General features: G+C 47.1%; 1 protein-coding gene across 1 annotated transcript; it reads left to right on the top strand.

Moving 5' to 3' along the window:
• The first annotated feature begins 325 nt into the window (after positions 1-325).
• LOC135567218 (CCR4-NOT transcription complex subunit 4-like) lies at positions 326-20013 on the top strand. Its single transcript, XM_065014638.1, has 3 exons — positions 326-507; positions 18667-18889; positions 19701-20013. The coding sequence occupies exons 2-3, from the start codon at positions 18740-18742 to the stop codon at positions 19977-19979; spliced, it is 429 nt and encodes a 142-aa protein (XP_064870710.1). The 5' UTR covers positions 326-507; positions 18667-18739; the 3' UTR covers positions 19980-20013.
• Positions 20014-21154: the final 1141 nt, after the last annotated feature.

Below are 21154 nucleotides of genomic sequence, written 5' to 3'. Positions count from 1 at the left end.
AATCCTTTTGTAGGATCTACTAGTAGCCGAAGTAGCCATCCTCCCCTCAGCAGCCTCATGTGGTAGGGTTAGATTGTGGTGCAATAAAAAATAAAATCCCATTCCCCTTTATCGTTTTTTTGTGAAGGGGATACTACTGCACTGCTGGAGCTAGGAACACAATCATTTCGCTACACCTGCAATAACATCTGCTAAATATGTGTATGTGACCGATACAATTTGATTTGATTTGAACAAAATGTGCAATTCACACTCCGACCTGTGAATGGCAGTAATACTTAACAAAGCCTCTAGTCTGTCAGACCAAAACGAAGAAGAAAGAGAAGGTACCGCTATCATTACACAGAGGCTGAAAGAGAAAAAGCAAGGCGTTTTCTCAAGAGGGACAACTAGAATTGAATATTAACGCTGACTGAAATACAGTTGCAAGCTCAGAAATATTATCAATCCCTGCCCTAGTTTGGTCTGGATATCCCCTGGAGAGAAATCCCAGCAAAAATAGACAGGGTGAGTAACTCAAACTCTCGCCTGAAAACTAGCGCCAGATAGCTTGCAATGATTACAAAAGTAAACCGGGATGGAGTACAAACCCATCATTCACAAATATCCTACCCCTGTCTTCGAAGTTAATGTTACAAGGGCAGTGGGAAAAGTCAAAATGTTCGCCCAAAATCCTTGCAGGTCTTGGGGGCCAATCTGAGTAGGAAAGTCCCAGGCTTTGCCGGGAAGAGGTAGGCCGCACTGTCAGTTTTGAACGGTTTCCCTTTTCTTTGCTAATGCTAAACCTAGCTAGCTAACAGATAGCAAACCTGACACTTCTTTCTCGTTTGAAAACCTGTTTTATACGTCTAAAAGTAGTGTAGTGTTTTTGTTTATAATATGAAAATAGTATTTTAGAATGTCATTAGTGTTCAGTTTTGTTTATTATTGTTGTGTTGTCTGGTTAGCTAGCTAGCCTACAGGGAGTTCCTAGCTTCATCCGCTAGCGCTAGCTAGCTACATTCGCGTCACTTGACCGGCTTATTTAAAAGTGTAAAGCATCTGTCAAATACAGTCAGTCCTCTAAAAGTTTTCACACCACTTCAGTTTTATCACATTTTGTTGTTACACCCAGAATTAAAAATTCATAACATTTAGACTAGTTTGTTACTGGCCTACACACAATACCCCGTAAAGTAATGCCTTTACAGATGTATTAGAATGGTATTGAGTTGAGTCACAAGTTGCATGGACTCACTGTGTACAATAGTGTTTAACATGATTTCTGAATGACTACCTCATCTCTGTACCCCACACATACAATTATCTTTAAGGTTCCGCAGTGTTTTTCAAACACAGATTCAACCACAAAGACCAGGGAGCTTGTTAGATGGGGAAGAAAAATACATTGAATATTCCTTTGAGCATAGTGAATTTATTAATTACACTCTGGATGGTGTATCAATACACCCAGTCACTACAAAGACACAGACGTCCTTTCTAACTAAGTTGCCGGAGAGGAAGGAAACCGCTCAGAGATTCACCATGAGGCCAATGGTGACTTTAAAACAGTTAGAGAGGCTGTTGTTTAGCAGTGTTTTTGTAGCGCACATGATGGTAGAGTTTGTAAATAATCAAGATATCATTCTGCCAGGTAGGCAAATGGCTACTTTGTAGTTAACATTTAATTGAGAAAGTTTTTGGGAAAGCCTTTACATCTACCAGAAGACTGTTTCTATTAGCATTTTTGCTAACGTCTACACAAAGTGGTAGACCGGCACATACAGCCTTGCCATCTACCAGAAGACTGTTTCTATTAGCATCTTTGCTAACGTCTACACAAAGTGGTAGACCGGCACATACACACAGGGGATCTCGTTGCCTGTTCAGAAAGTTGCAGGAAACATGAATCACTGAAGCATTCTGTTCATGTCTTAAGATAAACTTTACTGAATATTGTTCAATTCTGTTTTAATGTTTGGATTCCGTCCATCTTCTCTGCATGGCGGTTTTACCAAGGCCCTAATCCTCCAGGGCCTTGGATAATTGCAATTAGCTCAGAACAGGGCAGCACGGCTGGCCCTCGGATGTAGACAGAGAGCAAACATTAATAATATGCATGTCAATCTCTCTGTCAATCTCTCTGTCAATCTCTCTGTCAATCTCTCTGTCAATCTCTCTGTCAATCTCTCCTGGCTCAAAGTAGAGGAGAGATCTGACTTCATCACTGCTTGTATTAGTGAGAGGTTGAAAGCACCGAGCTGTCTGTTTTTAAACAAAGAGCACATAGCTCGGACATGCATACCCCCACAAGACATGCCACCAGAGGTCTCTTCACAGTCTTAAGTCCAGAACAGACCATGGGAGGCGAACGGTACTACAGGAAATATAATGATTATGATCACACTTCCTTAATGTAAATATTATGGTGAAACTATACCAAAGATGGGTTAGAAACTTGTGAACCAAGCTGGTGTTTGTGCGTGTGTGTGTTTGTATATATTTGTGAATCGCCCATAAATTTGAAAAAAGCAAGATATGATTTTTAGGCCATATTTCCCAGCCCTAGTTGGGAGGCCCAAGAGACCAGGCGTGGCAGGACGGAGTGCTGTGGCAGGAACGGAGTGCTCGGGTTGGGGTGTAGGGTTTGATCATAGCCTGAAGTTAGTTAGGGCCAAGAGCCCAGAGGTGGCAGGACGGAGTGCTCAGGTTGGGGTGTAGGGTTTGATCATAGCCTGAAGTTAGTTAGGGCCAAGAGCCCAGAGGTGGCAGGACGGAGTGCTCAGGTTGGGGTGTAGGGTTTGATCATAGCCTGAAGGTAGTTAGAGCCAAGAGCCCAGAGGTAGCAGGACAGAGTGCTCAGGTTGGGGTGTAGGGTTTGATCATAGCCTGAAGGTAGTTAGGGCCAAGAGCCCAGAGGTGGCAGGACGGAGCTCAGGTTGGGGTGTAGGGTTTGATCACAGCCTGAAGGTAGTTAGGGCCAAGAGCCCAGAGGTGGCAGGACAGAGTGCTCAGGTTGGGGTGTAGGGTTTGATCACAGCCTGAAGGTAGGGAGGGCCAAGAGCCCAGAGGTGGTGTTGAAGATGGAGTGCTCAGGTTGGGGTGTAGGGGTTTGATCATAGCCTGAAGGTAGTTAGAGCCCAGAGGTGGCAGGATTCATTGTGGAGTGCTCAGGTTGGGGTGTAGGGTTTGATCATAGCCTGAAGGTAGTTGGAGCCAAGAGCCCAGAGGTAGCAGGACAGAGTGCTCAGGTTGGGGTGTAGGGTTTGATCATAGTCTGAAGGTAGGGAGGGGCAGTTCCTCTTGCTCCTCCGTTAAATAAAGATAAAATAAACCATGGTGTTGAAGATGATGATGGCTCGACTGGAAGCCAGTGGCGTGTGCGTACTGGAGATGCAAGGTGACATAGGAGGCCATTTGAGGAAAGTTGATGTCGACCAGGATGGGCTGTGTCATTCATTGCTGGGGTGGCAGGTAGCCTAGTGGTTAGAGCGTGCCAGTATCCTGAAAGGTTGCTGGATCAAATCCCTGTTAGCTGACAGTGGTAGAAATCTGTTGTTCTGCAGTGTAACAACTCTGCTGATGTTAACCCAGTCTTCCTAGGCTGATGTCATTGAAAATTAGAATTGCCTAGTTAAATAAAGATAAAATAAAACATTCTGGATAAGTTGCAGGGTTTGATGGCTCATTGGGAGCCCAGACAACAGTGGTTGCAGCAGTTTAAACTGGAGATGACACTCTGCCTGATGTTAGGACCTGTGGTATTCCTGCGTGAGGAAAAGTCTGATGTCACTCTGCTGATGTTATAGAGCAGTGGTATGTCACTCTGCTGATGTTATAGAGCAGTGCTATGTCACTACTGATGTTATAGAGCAGTGCTATGTCACTCTGATGTTATAGAGCAGTGGTATGTCACTCTGTTATAGAGCAGTGGTATGTCACTCTGCTGATGTTATAGAGCAGTGGTATGTCACTCTGCTGATGTTATAGAGCAGTGCTATGTCACTCTGCTGATGTTATAGAGCAGTGGTATGTCACTCTGCTGATGTTATAGAGCAGTGGTATGTCACTCTGCTGATGTTATAGAGCAGTGCTATGTCACTCTGCTGATGTTATAGAGCAGTGGTATGTCACTCTGCTGATGTTATAGAGCAGTGGTATGTCACTCTGCTGATGTTATAGAGCAGTGGTATGTCACTCTGCTGATGTTATAGAGCAGTGGTATGTCACTCTGCTGATGGTATAGAGCAGTGGTATGTCACTACTGATGTTATAGAGCAGTGCTATTCAAAGGTGGGGTGGCGACCCCTAGTGTTGTCGCAGGGAAACTGCGGTGGGGTCCCTAAAATATTTTTCTATTTTTTTTGGGGCACATTAGTAAAGAGTACAGATTATTCTATTGGACAACATACAAAAGGTTTTGAGAGAAATAATTTAAAAAATAAAATAATATTGAATAAATGTGGAAGAGTAGTGGATTGTCAATGGATAGCAATGATCGGAGAGACCATGAGAGGAGCAGTGGCTTGGTCTATAGAGAGAAGAGGAGAGGGCCTAGAACCGAGCCCTGGGGGACCCCACTAGTGAGAGTATATGGTGCAGACTCCACTCTACGCCCCCTGGTAGGAACGACCACAGTGGTGGTTCCCTCCGTAGCCAGACAGACAGATCTTACCGTGACGGCATTCTGGGAAACCACAGCCCGAGTCTCAACGCTGTACAGTAACTTAACTGGGAGGATAAAATGTCAAATGCAACCGTGGCTGTTTTCTAATTTCATACTGGACACGTGCAGGAGCGTGAGTCAGACAAGCTCCACTCTGCAGGCCTATCACCCATCCAATCAGGGTAGGGCCCACTCGGATACCCCACCTCTGGCCTGTGTCCAGTGGGGTTGTCCCCCAAATGGCACCCTACTCTCTTTATAGTGCACTACTTTTATCACCAGGGTCCACGGGGCTCTGGTCTATAGTAGTGTACTATATAGGGAATAGGGCTCTGGTCTAAAGTAGTGCACTATGTAGGGAATAGGGCTCTGGTATAAAGTAGTGCACGATATAAGGAATAGGGCTCTGGTCTAAAATAGTGCACGATATAGGGAATAGGGCTCTGGTCTAAAGTAGTGCACTATATAGGAAATAGGGCTCTGGTCTAAAGTAGTGTACTATATAGAGAATAGGGCTCTGGTCTAAAGTAGTGTACTATATAATAGGGAATAGGGTTTTAGTCTACAGTAGTGCACTATATAGGGAATAGGGCTCTGGTCTAAAGTAGTGTACTATATAATAGGGAATAGGGTTTTAGTCTACAGTAGTGCACTATATAGGGAATAGGGCTCTGGTCTAAAGTAGTGTACTATATAATAGGGAATAGGGTTTTAGTCTACAGTAGTGCACTATATAGGGAATAGGGCTCTGGTCTAAAGTAGTGCACTATATAGGGAATAGGGCTCTGGTCTACAGTAGTGTACTATATAGGGAATAGGGCTCTATTTGGGCTGCAAGACGGGGTCGACCCCAGGAAAGGCTGATGGCCTTACATGTAGAAAGGCAGGAGAAGAAGGGGAGGGATGTAAGATATATAAATACATTTGATTTGATTTGAAAGAGCACCATGTTTCCCTTCACCACTTCCCTTTAAAAGAGGACCGGGAGCTGGCTCCTCCTCCTCCTCTCTCCGTGCTGGGGATGGGAGCTGGCTCCTCCTCCTCCTCTCTCCGTGCTGGGGATGGGAGCTGGCTCCTCCTCCTCCTCTCTCCGTGCTGGGGATGGGAGCTGGCTCCTCCTCCTCCTCTCTCCGTGCTGGGGATGGGAGCTGGCTCCTCCTCCTCCTCTCTCCGTGCTGGGGATGGGAGCTGGCTCCTCCTCCTCCTCTCTCCGTGCTGGGGATGGGAGCTGGCTCCTCCTCCTCTCTCCGGGCTGGGGATGGGAGCTGGCTCCTCCTCCTCGTCTCTCCATGCTGGGGATGGGACAGTGTATTTTTAGACTCCCCCCTGTGTGTGTGTGTGTGTGTGTGTGTGTGTGTGTGTCTCAGCCTGAAGAGACATTCTCTCTCTGTGAGAACCAGAACAGAAAGCAGCCTGAGTTGAACCTTGGTCAGTGTCACCAGGTCTTTGCACCAGCACTCTTGTTGATAGTCATGCAGGCCCAGGTGTCAGCCTAAAGCATCCTCTAGAGACCATTGTTTTGTAAAACAAAAAGGATATTTTAAAGTTTGAGGAGAAAACAGCGAAGGCTTTGCTAACCAGTATGTTGCCCTGGAAATAACAAAATAAAATGCATCTGTTAGCATGAAAAATGGTGTGAAATTGGTTATTTGCCCTTTAGGCCTACAATTTATATAGAAAAGTATGTGGACACCCCATCAAATGAGTGGATTCAGCTAATTCAGCCCCAGCCGTTGGTAACGGGTGTATAAAATCGAGCACATAGTTCTATGGAGTGATGAATCCTGCTTCAACATCAGGCAGTCCGACGGACTAATCTGGGTTTGGCGAGTGCCAGGATAACGCTACCGGTTTATTAATGCAGAGTGCCAACTGTAAAGTTTGGTGGAGTTTTCCGTGGTTCGGGCCCCTAAGTTCCAGTGAAGGGAAATCTTAACGCTACAGCGTACAATGACATTCAGACGATTCTATGCTTCCAACTTTATGGCAACAGTTTGGGAAGGCCCTTTCCTGTTTCAGCATGACAATGCCCTCTGTGCACAAAGTGAGGTTCATACAGAAATGGTTCGTCAAGATCAGTGTGGAAGAACTTGACTGACCTGCACAGAGCCCTGACCTCAACCAAATCGAACACCTTCGTGATGAATTAGAACGCTGACTGCGAAACAGGCCTAACCGCCCAACATCAGTGCCCGACCTCACTAATGCTCTTGTGGTTGAAAGGAAGCAAGTCCCCCTGCAGTAATGTTCCAACATCTAGTGGAAAGCCTTCCCAGAAGAGTGGAGGCTGTTATAGCAGCGATGTTCCAACATCAAGTGGAAAGCCTTCCCATAAGAGTGGAGGCTGTTATAGCAGCAATGTTCCAACATCTAGTGGAAAGCCTTCCCAGAAGAGTGGAGGCTGTTATAGCAGCAATGTTCCAACATCTAGTGGAATGCCTTCCCAGAAGAGTGGAGGCTGTTATAGCAGCAATGTTCCAACATCTAGTGGAAAGCCTTCCCAGAAGAGTGGAGGCTGTTATAGCAGCAATGTTCCAACATCTAGTGGAAAGACTTCCCAGAAGAGTGGATGCTGTTATAGCAGCAATGTTCCAACATCTAGTTGAAAGCCTTCCCAGAAGAGTGGAGGCTGTTATAGCAGCAATGTTCCAACATCTAGTGGAAAGCCTTCCCAGAAGAGTGGAGGCTGTTATAGCAGCAATGTTCCAACATCTAGTGGAAAGCCTTCCCAGAAGAGTGGAGGCTGTTATAGCAGCGATGTTCCAACATCTAGTGAAAAGCCTTCCCAGAAGAGTGGAGGCTGTTATAGCAGCGATGTTCCAACATCTAGTGAAAAGCCTTCCCAGAAGAGTGGAGGCTGTTATGGCAGCAATGTTCCATCATCTAGTGGAAAGCCTTCCCAGAAGAGTGGAGGCTGTTATAGCAGCAATGTTCCAACATCTAGTGGAAAGCCTTCCCAGAAGAGTGGAGGCTGTTATAGCAGCAATGTTCCAACATCTAGTGGAAAGCCTTCCCAGAAGAGTGGAGGCTGTTATAGCAGCAATGTTCCAACATCTAGTGGAAAGCCTTCCCCAGAAGAGTGGAGGCTGTTATAGCAGCAATGTTCCAACATCTAGTGGAAAGCCTTCCCAGAAGAGTGGAGGCTGTTATAGCAGCAATGTTCCAACATCTAGTGGAAAGCCTTCCCAGAAGAGTGGAGGCTGTTTATAGCAGCAATGTTCCAACATCTAGTGGAAAGCCTTCCCAGAAGAGTGGAGGCTGTTATAGCAGCAATGTTCCAACATCTAGTGGAAAGCCTTCCCAGAAGAGTGGAGGCTGTTATAGCAGCAATGTTCCAACATCTAGTGGAAAGCCTTCCCAGAAGAGTGGAGGCTGTTATAGCAGCAAAAGGGCGGGGCCAACTCCGTATTAATGGCTATGATTTTGGAATGAGATGTTGGACGAGCAGGTGTCCACATACCGTTGGTCATGTAGTGTATGTGTTGTATTGCTTTCTGTTAGAGTAAATCACTTAAGAAGTAGGGGATCCTTTCCCAATTAAAAAAAGACAGATGTCTGGGGATGTTGTTATTTACCCATGATCCTCTCTGGGGGAGTCTTCCAGTGTGATGGGATGGATTGTAAAAGGCCCTTGTTATTGTCCAGCACATCCATTCAGAGCTTTTTTACAGACAGGCATGCTGTCTCTCTCTCTCTCTCTCTCTGATGAGACATCCTGATGAGAGCTTGATGAGTTGTTATTTACCCATGATGCTCTCTGGGGGATTCTTCCGGTGTGTCTCTGACTCAGCCGGTCTCATTATATCCTTCCGTGTGTGTGTGTGTGTGTGTGTGTGTGTGTGTGTGTGTGTGTGTGTGTGTGTGTGTGAGAGAGAGATTCTTTCTTCCTCTTCCTATTTCTGTGTGTGTGTCCCTGTGTGTTAGTTCGGAAAGTATTCATACCCCTTGACTTTTTTCCCCACATTTTGTCACGTTACAGCCTTTTTTTCTAAAAATGGATGAACGTGTCTTTTCCCCTTGTCAATCGACACACAACACCCCATAATGACAAAGCAAAAACTGTTATTTAGCAACTGTATATATCTATTATTTACACAAGTATTCAGACCCTTTACTCAGTACTTTGTTGAAGCACCTTTGGCAGCGATTACATCCTCGAGTCTTCTTGGGTATGACACTTACAAGCCTGACACACCTGTATTCTGGAAGTTTCTCCCATTGTTCTGTGCAGATCCTCTCTAGCTCTGACAGCTATTTTCAGGTCTCTCCAGAGATGTTCAATCAGGTTCAAGTCCGGGCTCTGGCTGGGCCACTCGAGGACATTGAGACTTGTCCTGAAGCCACTCATGCTCTGTCTTTGCTGTGTGCTTGGTCGTTGTCCTGTTGGAAGGCGAACCTCCGCCCCAGTTTGAGGTCCTGAGTGCTCTGGAGCAGGTTTTCATCAAGGGATCTCTCTGTACTTTGCTCCGTTCATCTTTCCCTCTGTCCTGACTAGTCTCCCAGTCCCTGCAGCTGAAAAATATCCACACAGCATGATGCTGCCACCACCGTGCTTCACCGTAGGGATGGTGCCAGGTTTCATCCAGACTTGACATTCAGGCCAAAGAGTTCAATATTGGTTTCATCAGACCAGAGAATCTTGTTTCTCATGGTCAAGAGTTCTTTAGGTGCCTTTTGGCAAAGTCTAAGTGGGCAGTCATGTGCTTTTTACTGAGGAGTGGCTTCCGTCTGGCCACTCAACCATAAAGGCCTGATTGGTAGAGTGCTGCAGAGATGGTTGTCCTTCTGGAAGGTACTCCCATCTCCACAGAGGAACGCTGGAGATCTGTCAGGGTGACCATCGGGTTCATTGTTACCTCCCAGACCAAGGCCCTTCTCCCGTGATTGCTCAGTTTGGCCGGGCGGCCAGCCCTAGGAAGAGTCTAGTTGAATCCAAACTTCTTCCATTTTAGATTGACGGAGGCCACTGTGTTCTTGGAGACCTTCAATGATGCAGAATTTTTTTGGTACCCTTCCCCAGATCTGTGCCTCAAAATAATCCTTTCTCGGAGCTCTACAGGCAAATCTTTCAACCTCATGGCTTGATATTTGCTCTGACATGCACTGTCAACTGTGGGACCTTATATCGACAGGTGTGTGCCTTTCCAAATCATGTCCAATCAATTGATTTTACCACAGGTGGACTCCAATCAAGTTGCAGAATACATCTCAAGGATGATCAATGGAAAAACGGAATGCATACGAGCTCATTTTCGAGTCTCATAGCAAAGGGTCTGAATACTTATGCTAACATACGTCTAAAAACCTGTTTTGGCTTGGTCATTACGGGGTATTGTGATGTCATTATGGGGTGTTGTGATGTCATTATGGGGTATTGTGATGTCATTACGGGGTGTTGTGATGTCATTATGGGGTGTTGTGATGTTATTATGGGGTGTTGTGATGTCATAATGGGGTGTTGTGATGTCATTATGGGGTGTTGTGATGTCATTATGGGGTGTTGTGATGTCATTACGGGGTGTTGTGATGTCATTACGGGGTGTTGTGATGTCATTACGGGGTGTTGTGATGTCATTACGGGGTATTGTGTTTAGACTGAGGGACAAATGATTCAATCCATTTTAGAACAAGGCTGTAACGTAACCAAGGTGAAAACAGGGAAAGGGGTCTGACTACTTTCCCAAGGCACTGTGTACCTGTAGTCTGAATGCTCATAGTTCTTATGAATCACACCTTCCCTCACACATACAGCCCTCCTCACGTCACACCAGACGTCTCCTCCATCAGTTTATAAATGTCTCAACTCTTCAGACGTCACATGACGAGGATGTCATCTGTTGGCTTTGCAGAGAGTGTTGATGAGTACGGGTGTAGCGTTTTGGGTATGTTGTTGACGGCAGTTTTTAATTAGGCTCCTGTTATTACCCTCGCGAGACTCTGGTTAGTTTATATCTTCTTGTCTTCTTCCCATCTGAAACAGTTCAGAACCGTTCCTTCATGTATTAGGACATTTTATGGTGTTTTTGGTCTTTGACAAGGGTTCTTTTGGGATGTTTGTTGCACAAGACATTTTTTCTCTCTCTATGCAAGACGAAGTCGGAAGCCAAAGAGAAGTTTGTTTCAACGAGGAATCGCCGCCTTGCCATTTTCTTTTGACTTGAGATATTATATATATATAATATAATGCACAACTTCGAGTTGGATGTAAAAATTGGGCGACAAAGATCTCCACGTCAAAATTATTGACCCATTCTTAGATTTTAATTCGAACTATTTTGAGGGATAGTCAGAATATACTGGCTACGGCGTCTCTAGATGGACAAACAGTACTATTGCTGTTTTTCCCCTCATTTTCAAGTGAAGGTCTTTTTAAGGGAGTATGCAGCTGGTTCGGTTGGCGTAGATGAGGTCCTCGGCGCCAACCGAACCAAAGCACGCCGGAAACAGCAACTCATTATGTGTAGTGTTCACTTAAAACTTAAAACACAGGCCTGTGTCTCAACCTCTCCAATGGCTCTTCTCATCTCTCTCTCTGGGTAGAGGAACATGAGAGTTTTAACGAGGTCTAGACCACTAAATCAATTTAATTCCTCAAATGGCTGAGAGGAAAACAGGCCACACGGCTGGGACATAAAAGCCTTTCTTTCTCTCAGTGGTTGGTTGAGACTCACTCAGACACATGGTCAACCAGAGACCTTTTACTTTCTCTCAGTGGTTGGTTGAGACTCACGCAGACACATGGTCAACCAGAGACCTTTGACTTTCTCTCAGTGGTTGGTTGAGACTCACTCAGACACATGGTCAACCAGAGACCTTTTACTTTCTCTCAGTGGTTGGTTGAGACTCACGCAGAAACATGGTCAACCAGAGACCTTTGACTTTCTCTCAGTGGTTGGTTGAGACTCACTCAGACACATGGTCAACCAGAGACCTTTTACTTTCTCTCAGTGGTTGGTTGAGACTCACTCAGACACATGGTCAACCAGAGACCTTTTACTTTCTCTCAGTGGTTGGTTGAGACTCACTCAGACACATGGTCAACCAGAGACCTTTTACTTTCTCTCAGTGGTTGGTTGAGACTCACTCAGACACATGGTCAACCAGAGACCTTTTACTTTCTCTCAGTGGTTGGTTGAGACTCACTCAGACACATGGTCAACCAGAGACCTTTTACTTTCTCTCAGTGGTTGGTTGAGACTCACTCAGACACATGGTCAACCAGAGACCTTTTACTTTCTCTCAGTGGTTGGTTGAGACTCACTCAGACACATGGTCAACCAGAGACCTTTGACTTTCTCTCAGTGGTTGGTTGAGACTCACTCAGACACATGGTCAACCAGAGACCTTTTACTTTCTCTCAGTGGTTGGTTGAGACTCACTCAGACACATGGTCAACCAGAGACCTTTTACTTTCTCTCAGTGGTTGGTTGAGACTCACTCAGACACATGGTCAACCAGAGACCTTTGACTTTCTCTCAGTGGTTGGTTGAGACTCACTCAGACACATGGTCAACCAGAGACCTTTTACTTTCTCTCAGTGGTTGGTTGAGACTCACTCAGACACATGGTCAACCAGAGACCTTTTACTTTCTCTCAGTGGTTGGTTGAGACTCACTCAGACACATGGTCAACCAGAGACCTTTGACTTTCTCTCAGTGGTTGGTTGAGACTCACTCAGACACATGGTCAACCAGAGACCTTTTACTTTCTCTCAGTGGTTGGTTGAGACTCACTCAGACACATGGTCAACCAGAGACCTTTACTTTCTCTCAGTGGTTGGTTGAGACTCACTCAGACACATGGTCAACCAGAGACCTTTTACTTTCTCTCAGTGGTTGGTTGAGACTCACTCAGACACATGGTCAACCAGAGACCTTTTACTTTCTCTCAGTGGTTGGTTGAGACTCACTCAGACACATGGTCAACCAGAGACCTTTTACTTTCTCTCAGTGGTTGGTTGAGACTCACTCAGACACATGGTCAACCAGAGACCTTTTACTTTCTCTCAGTGGTTGGTTGAGACTCACTCAGACACATGGTCAACCAGAGACCTTTTACTTTCTCTCAGTGGTTGGTTGAGACTCACGTAGACACATGGTCAACCAGAGACCTTTTACTTTCTCTCAGTGGTTGGTTGAGACTCACTCAGACACATGGTCAACCAGAGACCTTTTACTTTCTCTCAGTGGTTGGTTGAGACTCACTCAGACACATGGTCAACCAGAGACCTTTACTTTCTCTCAGTGGTTGGTTGAGACTCACTCAGACACATGGTCAACCAGAGACCTTTTACTTTCTCTCAGTGGTTGGTTGAGACTCACTCAGACACATGGTCAACCAGAGACCTTTTACTTTCTCTCAGTGGTTGGTTGAGACTCACTCAGACACATGGTCAACCAGAGACCTTTTACTTTCTCTCAGTGGTTGGTTGAGACTCACTCAGACACATGGTCAACCAGAGACCTTTTACTTTCTCTCAGTGGTTGGTTGAGACTCACTCAGACACATGGTCAACCAGAGACCTTTTACTTTCTCTCAGTGGTTGGTTGAGACTCACTCAGACACATGGTCAACCAGAGACCTTTTACTTTCTCTCAGTGGTTGGTTGAGACTCACTCAGACACATGGTCAACCAGAGACCTTTTACTTTCTCTCAGTGGTTGGTTGAGACTCACTCAGACACATGGTCAACCAGAGACCTTTTACTTTCTCTCAGTGGTTGGTTGAGACTCACTCAGACACATGGTCAACCAGAGACCTTTTACTTTCTCTCAGTGGTTGGTTGAGACTCACTCAGACACATGGTCAACCAGAGACCTTTTACTTTCTCTCAGTGGTTGGTTGAGACTCACTCAGACACATGGTCAACCAGAGACCTTTTACTTTCTCTCAGTGGTTGGTTGAGACTCACTCAGACACATGGTCAACCAGAGACCTTTTACTTTCTCTCAGTGGTTGGTTGAGACTCACTCAGACACATGGTCAACCAGAGACCTTTTACTTTCTCTCAGTGGTTGGTTGAGACTCACTCAGACACATGGTCAACCAGAGACCTTTTACTTTCTCTCAGTGGTTGGTTGAGACTCACTCAGACACATGGTCAACCAGAGACCTTTTACTTTCTCTCAGTGGTTGGTTGAGACTCACTCAGACACATGGTCAACCAGAGACCTTTTACTTTCTCTCAGTGGTTGGTTGAGACTCACTCAGACACATGGTCAACCAGAGATCTTTTACTTTCTCTCAGTGGTTGGTTGAGACTCACTCAGACACATGGTCAACCAGAGACCTTTTACTTTCTCTCAGTGGTTGGTTGAGACTCACTCAGACACATGGTCAACCAGAGACCTTTTACTTTCTCTCAGTGGTTGGTTGAGACTCACTCAGACACATGGTCAACCAGAGACCTTTTACTTTCTCTCAGTGGTTGGTTGAGACTCACTCAGACACATGGTCAACCAGAGACCTTTTACTTTCTCTCAGTGGTTGGTTGAGACTCACTCAGACACATGGTCAACCAGAGACCTTTTACTTTCTCTCAGTGGTTGGTTGAGACTCACTCAGACACATGGTCAACCAGAGACCTTTTACTTTCTCTCAGTGGTTGGTTGAGACTCACTCAGACACATGGTCAACCAGAGACCTTTTACTTTCTCTCAGTGGTTGGTTGAGACTCACTCAGACACATGGTCAACCAGAGACCTTTTACTTTCTCTCAGTGGTTGGTTGAGACTCACTCAGACACATGGTCAACCAGAGACCTTTTACTTTCTCTCAGTGGTTGGTTGAGACTCACTCAGACACATGGTCAACCAGAGACCTTTTACTTTCTCTCAGTGGTTGGTTGAGACTCACTCAGACACATGGTCAACCAGAGACCTTTTACTTTCTCTCAGTGGTTGGTTGAGACTCACTCAGACACATGGTCAACCAGAGACCTTTTACTTTCTCTCAGTGGTTGGTTGAGACTCACTCAGACACATGGTCAACCAGAGACCTTTTACTTTCTCTCAGTGGTTGGTTGAGACTCACTCAGACACATGGTCAACCAGAGACCTTTTACTTTCTCTCAGTGGTTGGTTGAGACTCACTCAGACACATGGTCAACCAGAGACCTTTTACTTTCTCTCAGTGGTTGGTTGAGACTCACTCAGACACATGGTCAACCAGAGACCTTTTACTTTCTCTCAGTGGTTGGTTGAGACTCACTCAGACACATGGTCAACCAGAGACCTTTTACTTTCTCTCAGTGGTTGGTTGAGACTCACTCAGACACATGGTCAACCAGAGACCTTTTACTTTCTCTCAGTGGTTGGTTGAGACTCACTCAGACACATGGTCAACCAGAGACCTTTTACTTTCTCTCAGTGGTTGGTTGAGACTCACTCAGACACATGGTCAACCAGAGACCTTTTACTTTCTCTCAGTGGTTGGTTGAGACTCACTCAGACACATGGTCAACCAGAGACCTTTTACTTTCTCTCAGTGGTTGGTTGAGACTCACTCAGACACATGGTCAACCAGAGACCTTTTACTTTCTCTCAGTGGTTGGTTGAGACTCACTCAGACACATGGTCAACCAGAGACCTTTTACTTTCTCTCAGTGGTTGGTTGAGACTCACTCAGACACATGGTCAACCAGAGACCTTTTACTTTCTCTCAGTGGTTGGTTGAGACTCACTCAGACACATGGTCAACCAGAGACCTTTTACTTTCTCTCAGTGGTTGGTTGAGACTCACTCAGACACATGGTCAACCAGAGACCTTTTACTTTCTCTCAGTGGTTGGTTGAGACTCACTCAGACACATGGTCAACCAGATACTACTAACACTCTCTCAGTGGGGTACTCAAGACACCAGATACTACTAACACTCACACCAGGGGTACTCAACCAGCCACTATTAACACTCACACCAGGGGTACTCAACCAGCCACTATTAACACTCATATCAGGGGTATTCAACCAGCCACTATTAACACTCACACCAGGGGTATTCAACCAGCACACCAGGGGTACTCAACCAGATACTATTAACACTCACACCAGGGGTACTCAATCAGCACACCAGGGGTACTCAACCAGATACTATTAACACTCACACCAGGGGTATTCAACCAGATACTATTAACACTCATACCAGGGGTATTCAACCAGCCACTATTAACACTCATACCAGGGGTACTCAACCAGCCACTATTAACACTCACACCAGGGGTATTCAACCAGCACACCAGGGGTACTCAACCAGATACTATTAACACTCACACCAGGGGTACTCAATCAGCACACCAGGGGTACTCAACCAGATACTATTAACACTCACACCAGGGGTACTCAACCAGATACTATTAACACTCACACCAGGGGTACTCAACCAGATACTATTAACACTCACACCAGGGGTACTCAATCAGCCACTATTAACACTCACACCAGGGGTACTCAATCAGCCACTATTAACACTCACACCAGGGGTACTCAATCAGCCACTATTAACACTCACACCAGGGGTACTCAATCAGCCACTATTAACACTCACACCAGGGGTATTCAACCAGATACTATTAACACTCACACCAGGGGTACTCAATCAGCCACTATTAACACTCACACCAGGGGTACTCAACCAGCACACCAGGGGTACTCAACCAGACGCTATTAACACTCACACCAGGGGTACTCAACCAGCCACTATTAACACTCACACCAGGGGTACTCAACCAGCCACTGTTAACACTCACACCAGGGGTACTCGGCCAGATACTATTAACACTCACACCAGGGGTACTCAACCAGATACTATTAACACTCACACCAGGGGTATTCAACCAGATACTGTTAACACTCACACCAGGGGTATTCAACCAGCCACTATTAACACTCATATCAGGGGTATTCAACCAGCCACTATTAACACTCATAACAGGGGTACTCAACCAGCCACTATTAACACTCACACCAGGGGTACTCAACCAGCCACTATTAACACTCACACCAGGGGTACTCAACCAGCCACTATTAACACTCACACCAGGGGTACTCAACCAGCCACTATTAACACTCACACCAGAGGTACTCAACCAGCCACTATTAACACTCACACCAGGGGTACTCAACCATATACTATTAACACTCACACCAGGGGTACTCAACCAGCCACTATTAACACTCACACCAGGGGTACTCAACCAGCACACCAGGGGTACTCAACCAGCCACTATTAACACTCACACCAGGGGTACTCAACCAGCCACTATTAACACTCACACCAGGGGTACTCAACCAGCCACTATTAACACTCACACCAGGGGTACTCAACCAGCACACCAGGGGTACTCAACCAGCCACTATTAACACTCACACCAGGGGTACTCAACCAGCCACTATTAACACTCACACCAGGGGTACTCAACCAGCCACTATTAACACTCACACCAGGGGTACTCAACCAGCCACTATTAACACTCACACCAGGGGTACTCAACCAGCCACTATTAACACTCACACCAGAGGTACTCAACCAGCCACTATTAACACTCACACCAGGGGTACTCAACCATATACTATTAACACTCACACCAGGGGTACTCAACCAGCCACTATTAACACTCACACCAGGGGTACTCAACCAGCACACCAGGGGTACTCAACCAGCCACTATTAACACTCACACCAGGGGTACTCAACCAGCCACTATTAACACTCACACCAGGGGTACTCAACCAGCCACTATTAACACTCACACCAGGGGTACTCAACCAGCACACCAGGGGTACTCAACCAGCCACTATTAACACTCACACCAGGGGTACTCAACCAGCCACTATTAACACTCACACCAGGGGTACTCAACCAGCCACTATTAACACTCATATCAGGGGTACTCAACCAGCCACTGTTAACACTCACACCAGGGGTACTCAACCAGCACACCAGGGGTACTCAACCAGACGCTATTAACACTCACACCAGGGGTACTCAACCAGCCACTATTAACACTCACACCAGGGGTACTCAACCAGCCACTATTAACACTCACACCAGGGGTATTCAACCAGCCACTATTAACACTCACACCAGGGGTATTCAACCAGCACACCAGGGGTACTCAACCAGCCACTATTAACACTCATATCAGGGGTACTCAACCAGCCACTATTAACACTCACACCAGGGGTACTCAACCAGCCACTATTAACACTCACACCAGGGGTATTCAACCAGCCACTATTAACACTCACACCACGGGTACTCAACCAGCCACTATTAACACTCACACCAGGGGTACTCAACCAGCCACTATTAACACTCACACCAGGGGTACTCAACCAGCCACTATTAACACTCACACCAGGGGTATTCAACCAGCACACCAGGGTACTCAACCAGCCACTATTAACACTCATATCAGGGGTATACAACCAGATACTATTTGAGAAGGTCTGGTCACTAATTTCCTAGGTGGCAACGGTTCGGATAGATGTAATCGTTTATCGACATCGTAACGAACGTCCACCTCGTAACGAACGTCCACCTCGTAACGAACGTCCACCTCGCGACAAAATGCTTCCCCAAAACTGTTCACATCCCTCTTGTTTGGCGGAAAGAAAATGTGAGACTTTCAAAGCTCATTTCCTGTTTCCAATTCAACACACTGTCAAAGCTCATTTCCTGCAATTCAACACACTTTCAAAGCTCATTTCCTGCAATTCAACACACTTTCAAAGCTCATTTCCTGTTTCCAATTCAACACACTTTCAAAGCTCATTTCCTGCAATTCAACACACTGTCAAAGCTCATTTCCTGCAATTCAACACACTGTCAAAGCTCATTTCCTGCAATTCAACACACTTTCAAAGCTCATTTCCTGCAGTTCAACACACTGTCAAAGCTCATTTCCTGTTTCCAATTCAACACACTTTCAAAGCTCATTTCCTGCAATTAAACATACTTTGTCCACTGGTGGGGACTTTCTGTTCAGTGTTGTAATACCCCCCCCCCCCCGCCGTCTCATTCCAGCCTGCCCTGCCCTCTGCCACGTGTCTCTCTCTGCTCGTCGTCTTGGATATCCTGCAGTCCGGAGGTGAAGGATATGGATCCTATGGAGTGTCCGCTGTGTTTGGAGCCGCTGGAGACGGACGATGCCAACTTCTTCCCCTGCACCTGCGGCTACCAGATCTGTCGCTTCTGTTGGCACCGCATCCGCACAGACGAGAACGGCCTCTGCCCTGCCTGCAGAAAGGTAGGCTACCCTGGTCTACTCCATATCCTACCCTAAATATCTACCCTGGTCTACCCTCTGCCCTGCCTGCAGAACGGTAGGCTACCCTAGTCTACTCCATATCCTACCCTAAACACTACCCTAGTCTAACCCTACCCCATATCCTACCCTAAACCCTGCCCTAGTGTACCCCTACCCTAAACCCTACCCTAGTCTACTCCATATCCTACCCTAAACCCTGCCCTAGTCTACCCCCTACCCTAAACCCTACCCTAGTGTACCCCTACCATAAACCCTACCCTAGTCTACCCCATATCCTACCCTAAACCCTGCCCTAGTCTAACCCCTACCCCATATCCTACCCTAAATCTCTACCTTACCCAGAGGCCTCAGCAGTGTACAAACCCCTCTCTCTCCTGTCTCTGTAACAGCCTTACCCAGAGGCCTCAGCGGTGTACACACCCCTCTCTCTCCTGTCTCTCTAACAGCCTTACCCAGAGGCCTCAGCGGTGTACAAACCCCTCTCTCTCCTGTCTCTGTAACAGCCTTACCCAGAGGCCTCAGCGGTGTACAGACCCCTCTCTCTCCTGTCTCTGTAACAGCCTTACCCAGAGGCCTCAGCGGTGTACAGACCCCTCTCTCTCCTGTCTCTCTAACAGCCTTACCCAGAGGCCTCAGCGGTGTACAAACCCCTCTCTCTCCTGTCTCTCTAACAGCCTTACCCAGAGGCCTCAGCGGTGTACAAACCCCTCTCTCTCCTGTCTCTGTAACAGCCTTACCCAGAGGCCTCAGCGGTGAAAACAAACCCCTCTCTCTCCTGTCTCTGTAACAGCCTTACCCAGAAAACCCAGCGGTCTACAACCCCCTGTCAGCGGAGGAGCTGCAGAGGATAAAGAATGAGAAGAAGGCCAAACAGGTGGAGAAGAAACAGAAGACGACAGAAAACAGGAAGCACCTGGCCAGCGTCAGGGTGGTGCAGAGAAACCTGGTGTTTCTAGTGGGGCTGTCACAGAGACTGGCCGACCCCGAGGTAGGAACACAGAGACACACCCGGAGATCTGAGAATAACAACACAGAGGGAATATTTATTCATTATCGTCGTCATCAATGACTGCTCTGAGATGATCCTTCCTTTCCTTCCCTGCTTCCTGTAAATTCACTTAATGAGGCAGAGGGAGGGGGGAGGGAGGGGGAGAGGGGAGGGAGAGAAGGAGCGGGAGGGGAGTAGAGAAGGAGCGGGAGGGAGGGAGAGAAGGAGCGGGAGAGAAGGAGCGGGGGAGGGAGGGAGAGAGGGGGAGGAGAGGGAGGGAGGGAGAGGGGAGAGGGAGGAGAGAAGGAGCGGGAGGGAGGGGAGAGAAGGAGCGGGAGGGAGGGGAGAGAGAAGGAGCGGGAGGGAGGGAGAGAAGGAGCGGGAGGGGAGGGGGAGAAGGAGCGGGAGGGAGGGAGAGAAGGGAGCGGGAGGGAGGGGAGGGGGTGGAGGGAGAGGGAGGGAGGGGGGGGAGGGAGGGAAGTAGGGAGGGAGGAAGAGGGGGAGAGGGAGGGAGGGAGGAAGAGGGGAGAGAGGGAGGGAGGGAGGGAGAGGGAAGGAAGGAAGGAGGAGGGAGAGAGAGGGAGAGAGAGGGAGAGAGGAGAGGGAGGGAGGGAGGGAAGGAGAGGGAGGGAGAGAAGGGGGGAGGGAGGGAGGAAGAGAAGGAGAGAAGGATTGGGAGAGAGAGAGAGAGGTTGACTCAGTCAGCTCTGTAACTCTGGTGGCAGTGGAGTGTGATATAATATGCAGAGGATGAGATTATAGGGTGAAGCCAGTTTATAATGGAAAGTAATTCAATGACTACCCAGACTATTGACATTCCTGCCCCCCCCCCTCTTTACACCGATGCTACCCTCTGTCGTTGTCATCTATGCATAGTCACTTTAATATCTCTACCTACATGTACATACTACCTCAACTAACCGGTGCCCCGGCACATTGACTCTGTACCGGTACCCCCTGTATATAGCCTCCACATTGACTCTGTACCAGTACACCCTGTATATAGCCTCCACATTGACTCTGTACCAGTTCCCCCTGTATATAGCCTCCACATTGACTCTGTACCGGTACCCCCTGTATATAGTCTCCACATTGACTCTGTACCGGTACCCCCTGTATATAGTCTCCACATTGACTCTGTACCGGTACCCCCTGTATATAGCCTCCACATTGACTCTGTACCAGTTCCCCTGTATATAGCCTCCACATTGACTCTGTACCAGTTCCCCCTGTATATAGCCTCCACATTGACTCTG

This window comes from Oncorhynchus nerka, unplaced genomic scaffold, assembly GCF_034236695.1.
Source record: "Oncorhynchus nerka isolate Pitt River unplaced genomic scaffold, Oner_Uvic_2.0 unplaced_scaffold_2356, whole genome shotgun sequence".
NCBI classification, from domain to species: Eukaryota; Metazoa; Chordata; class Actinopteri; order Salmoniformes; family Salmonidae; genus Oncorhynchus; species Oncorhynchus nerka.
This window is presented reverse-complemented; position numbering and strand designations above follow the sequence as displayed.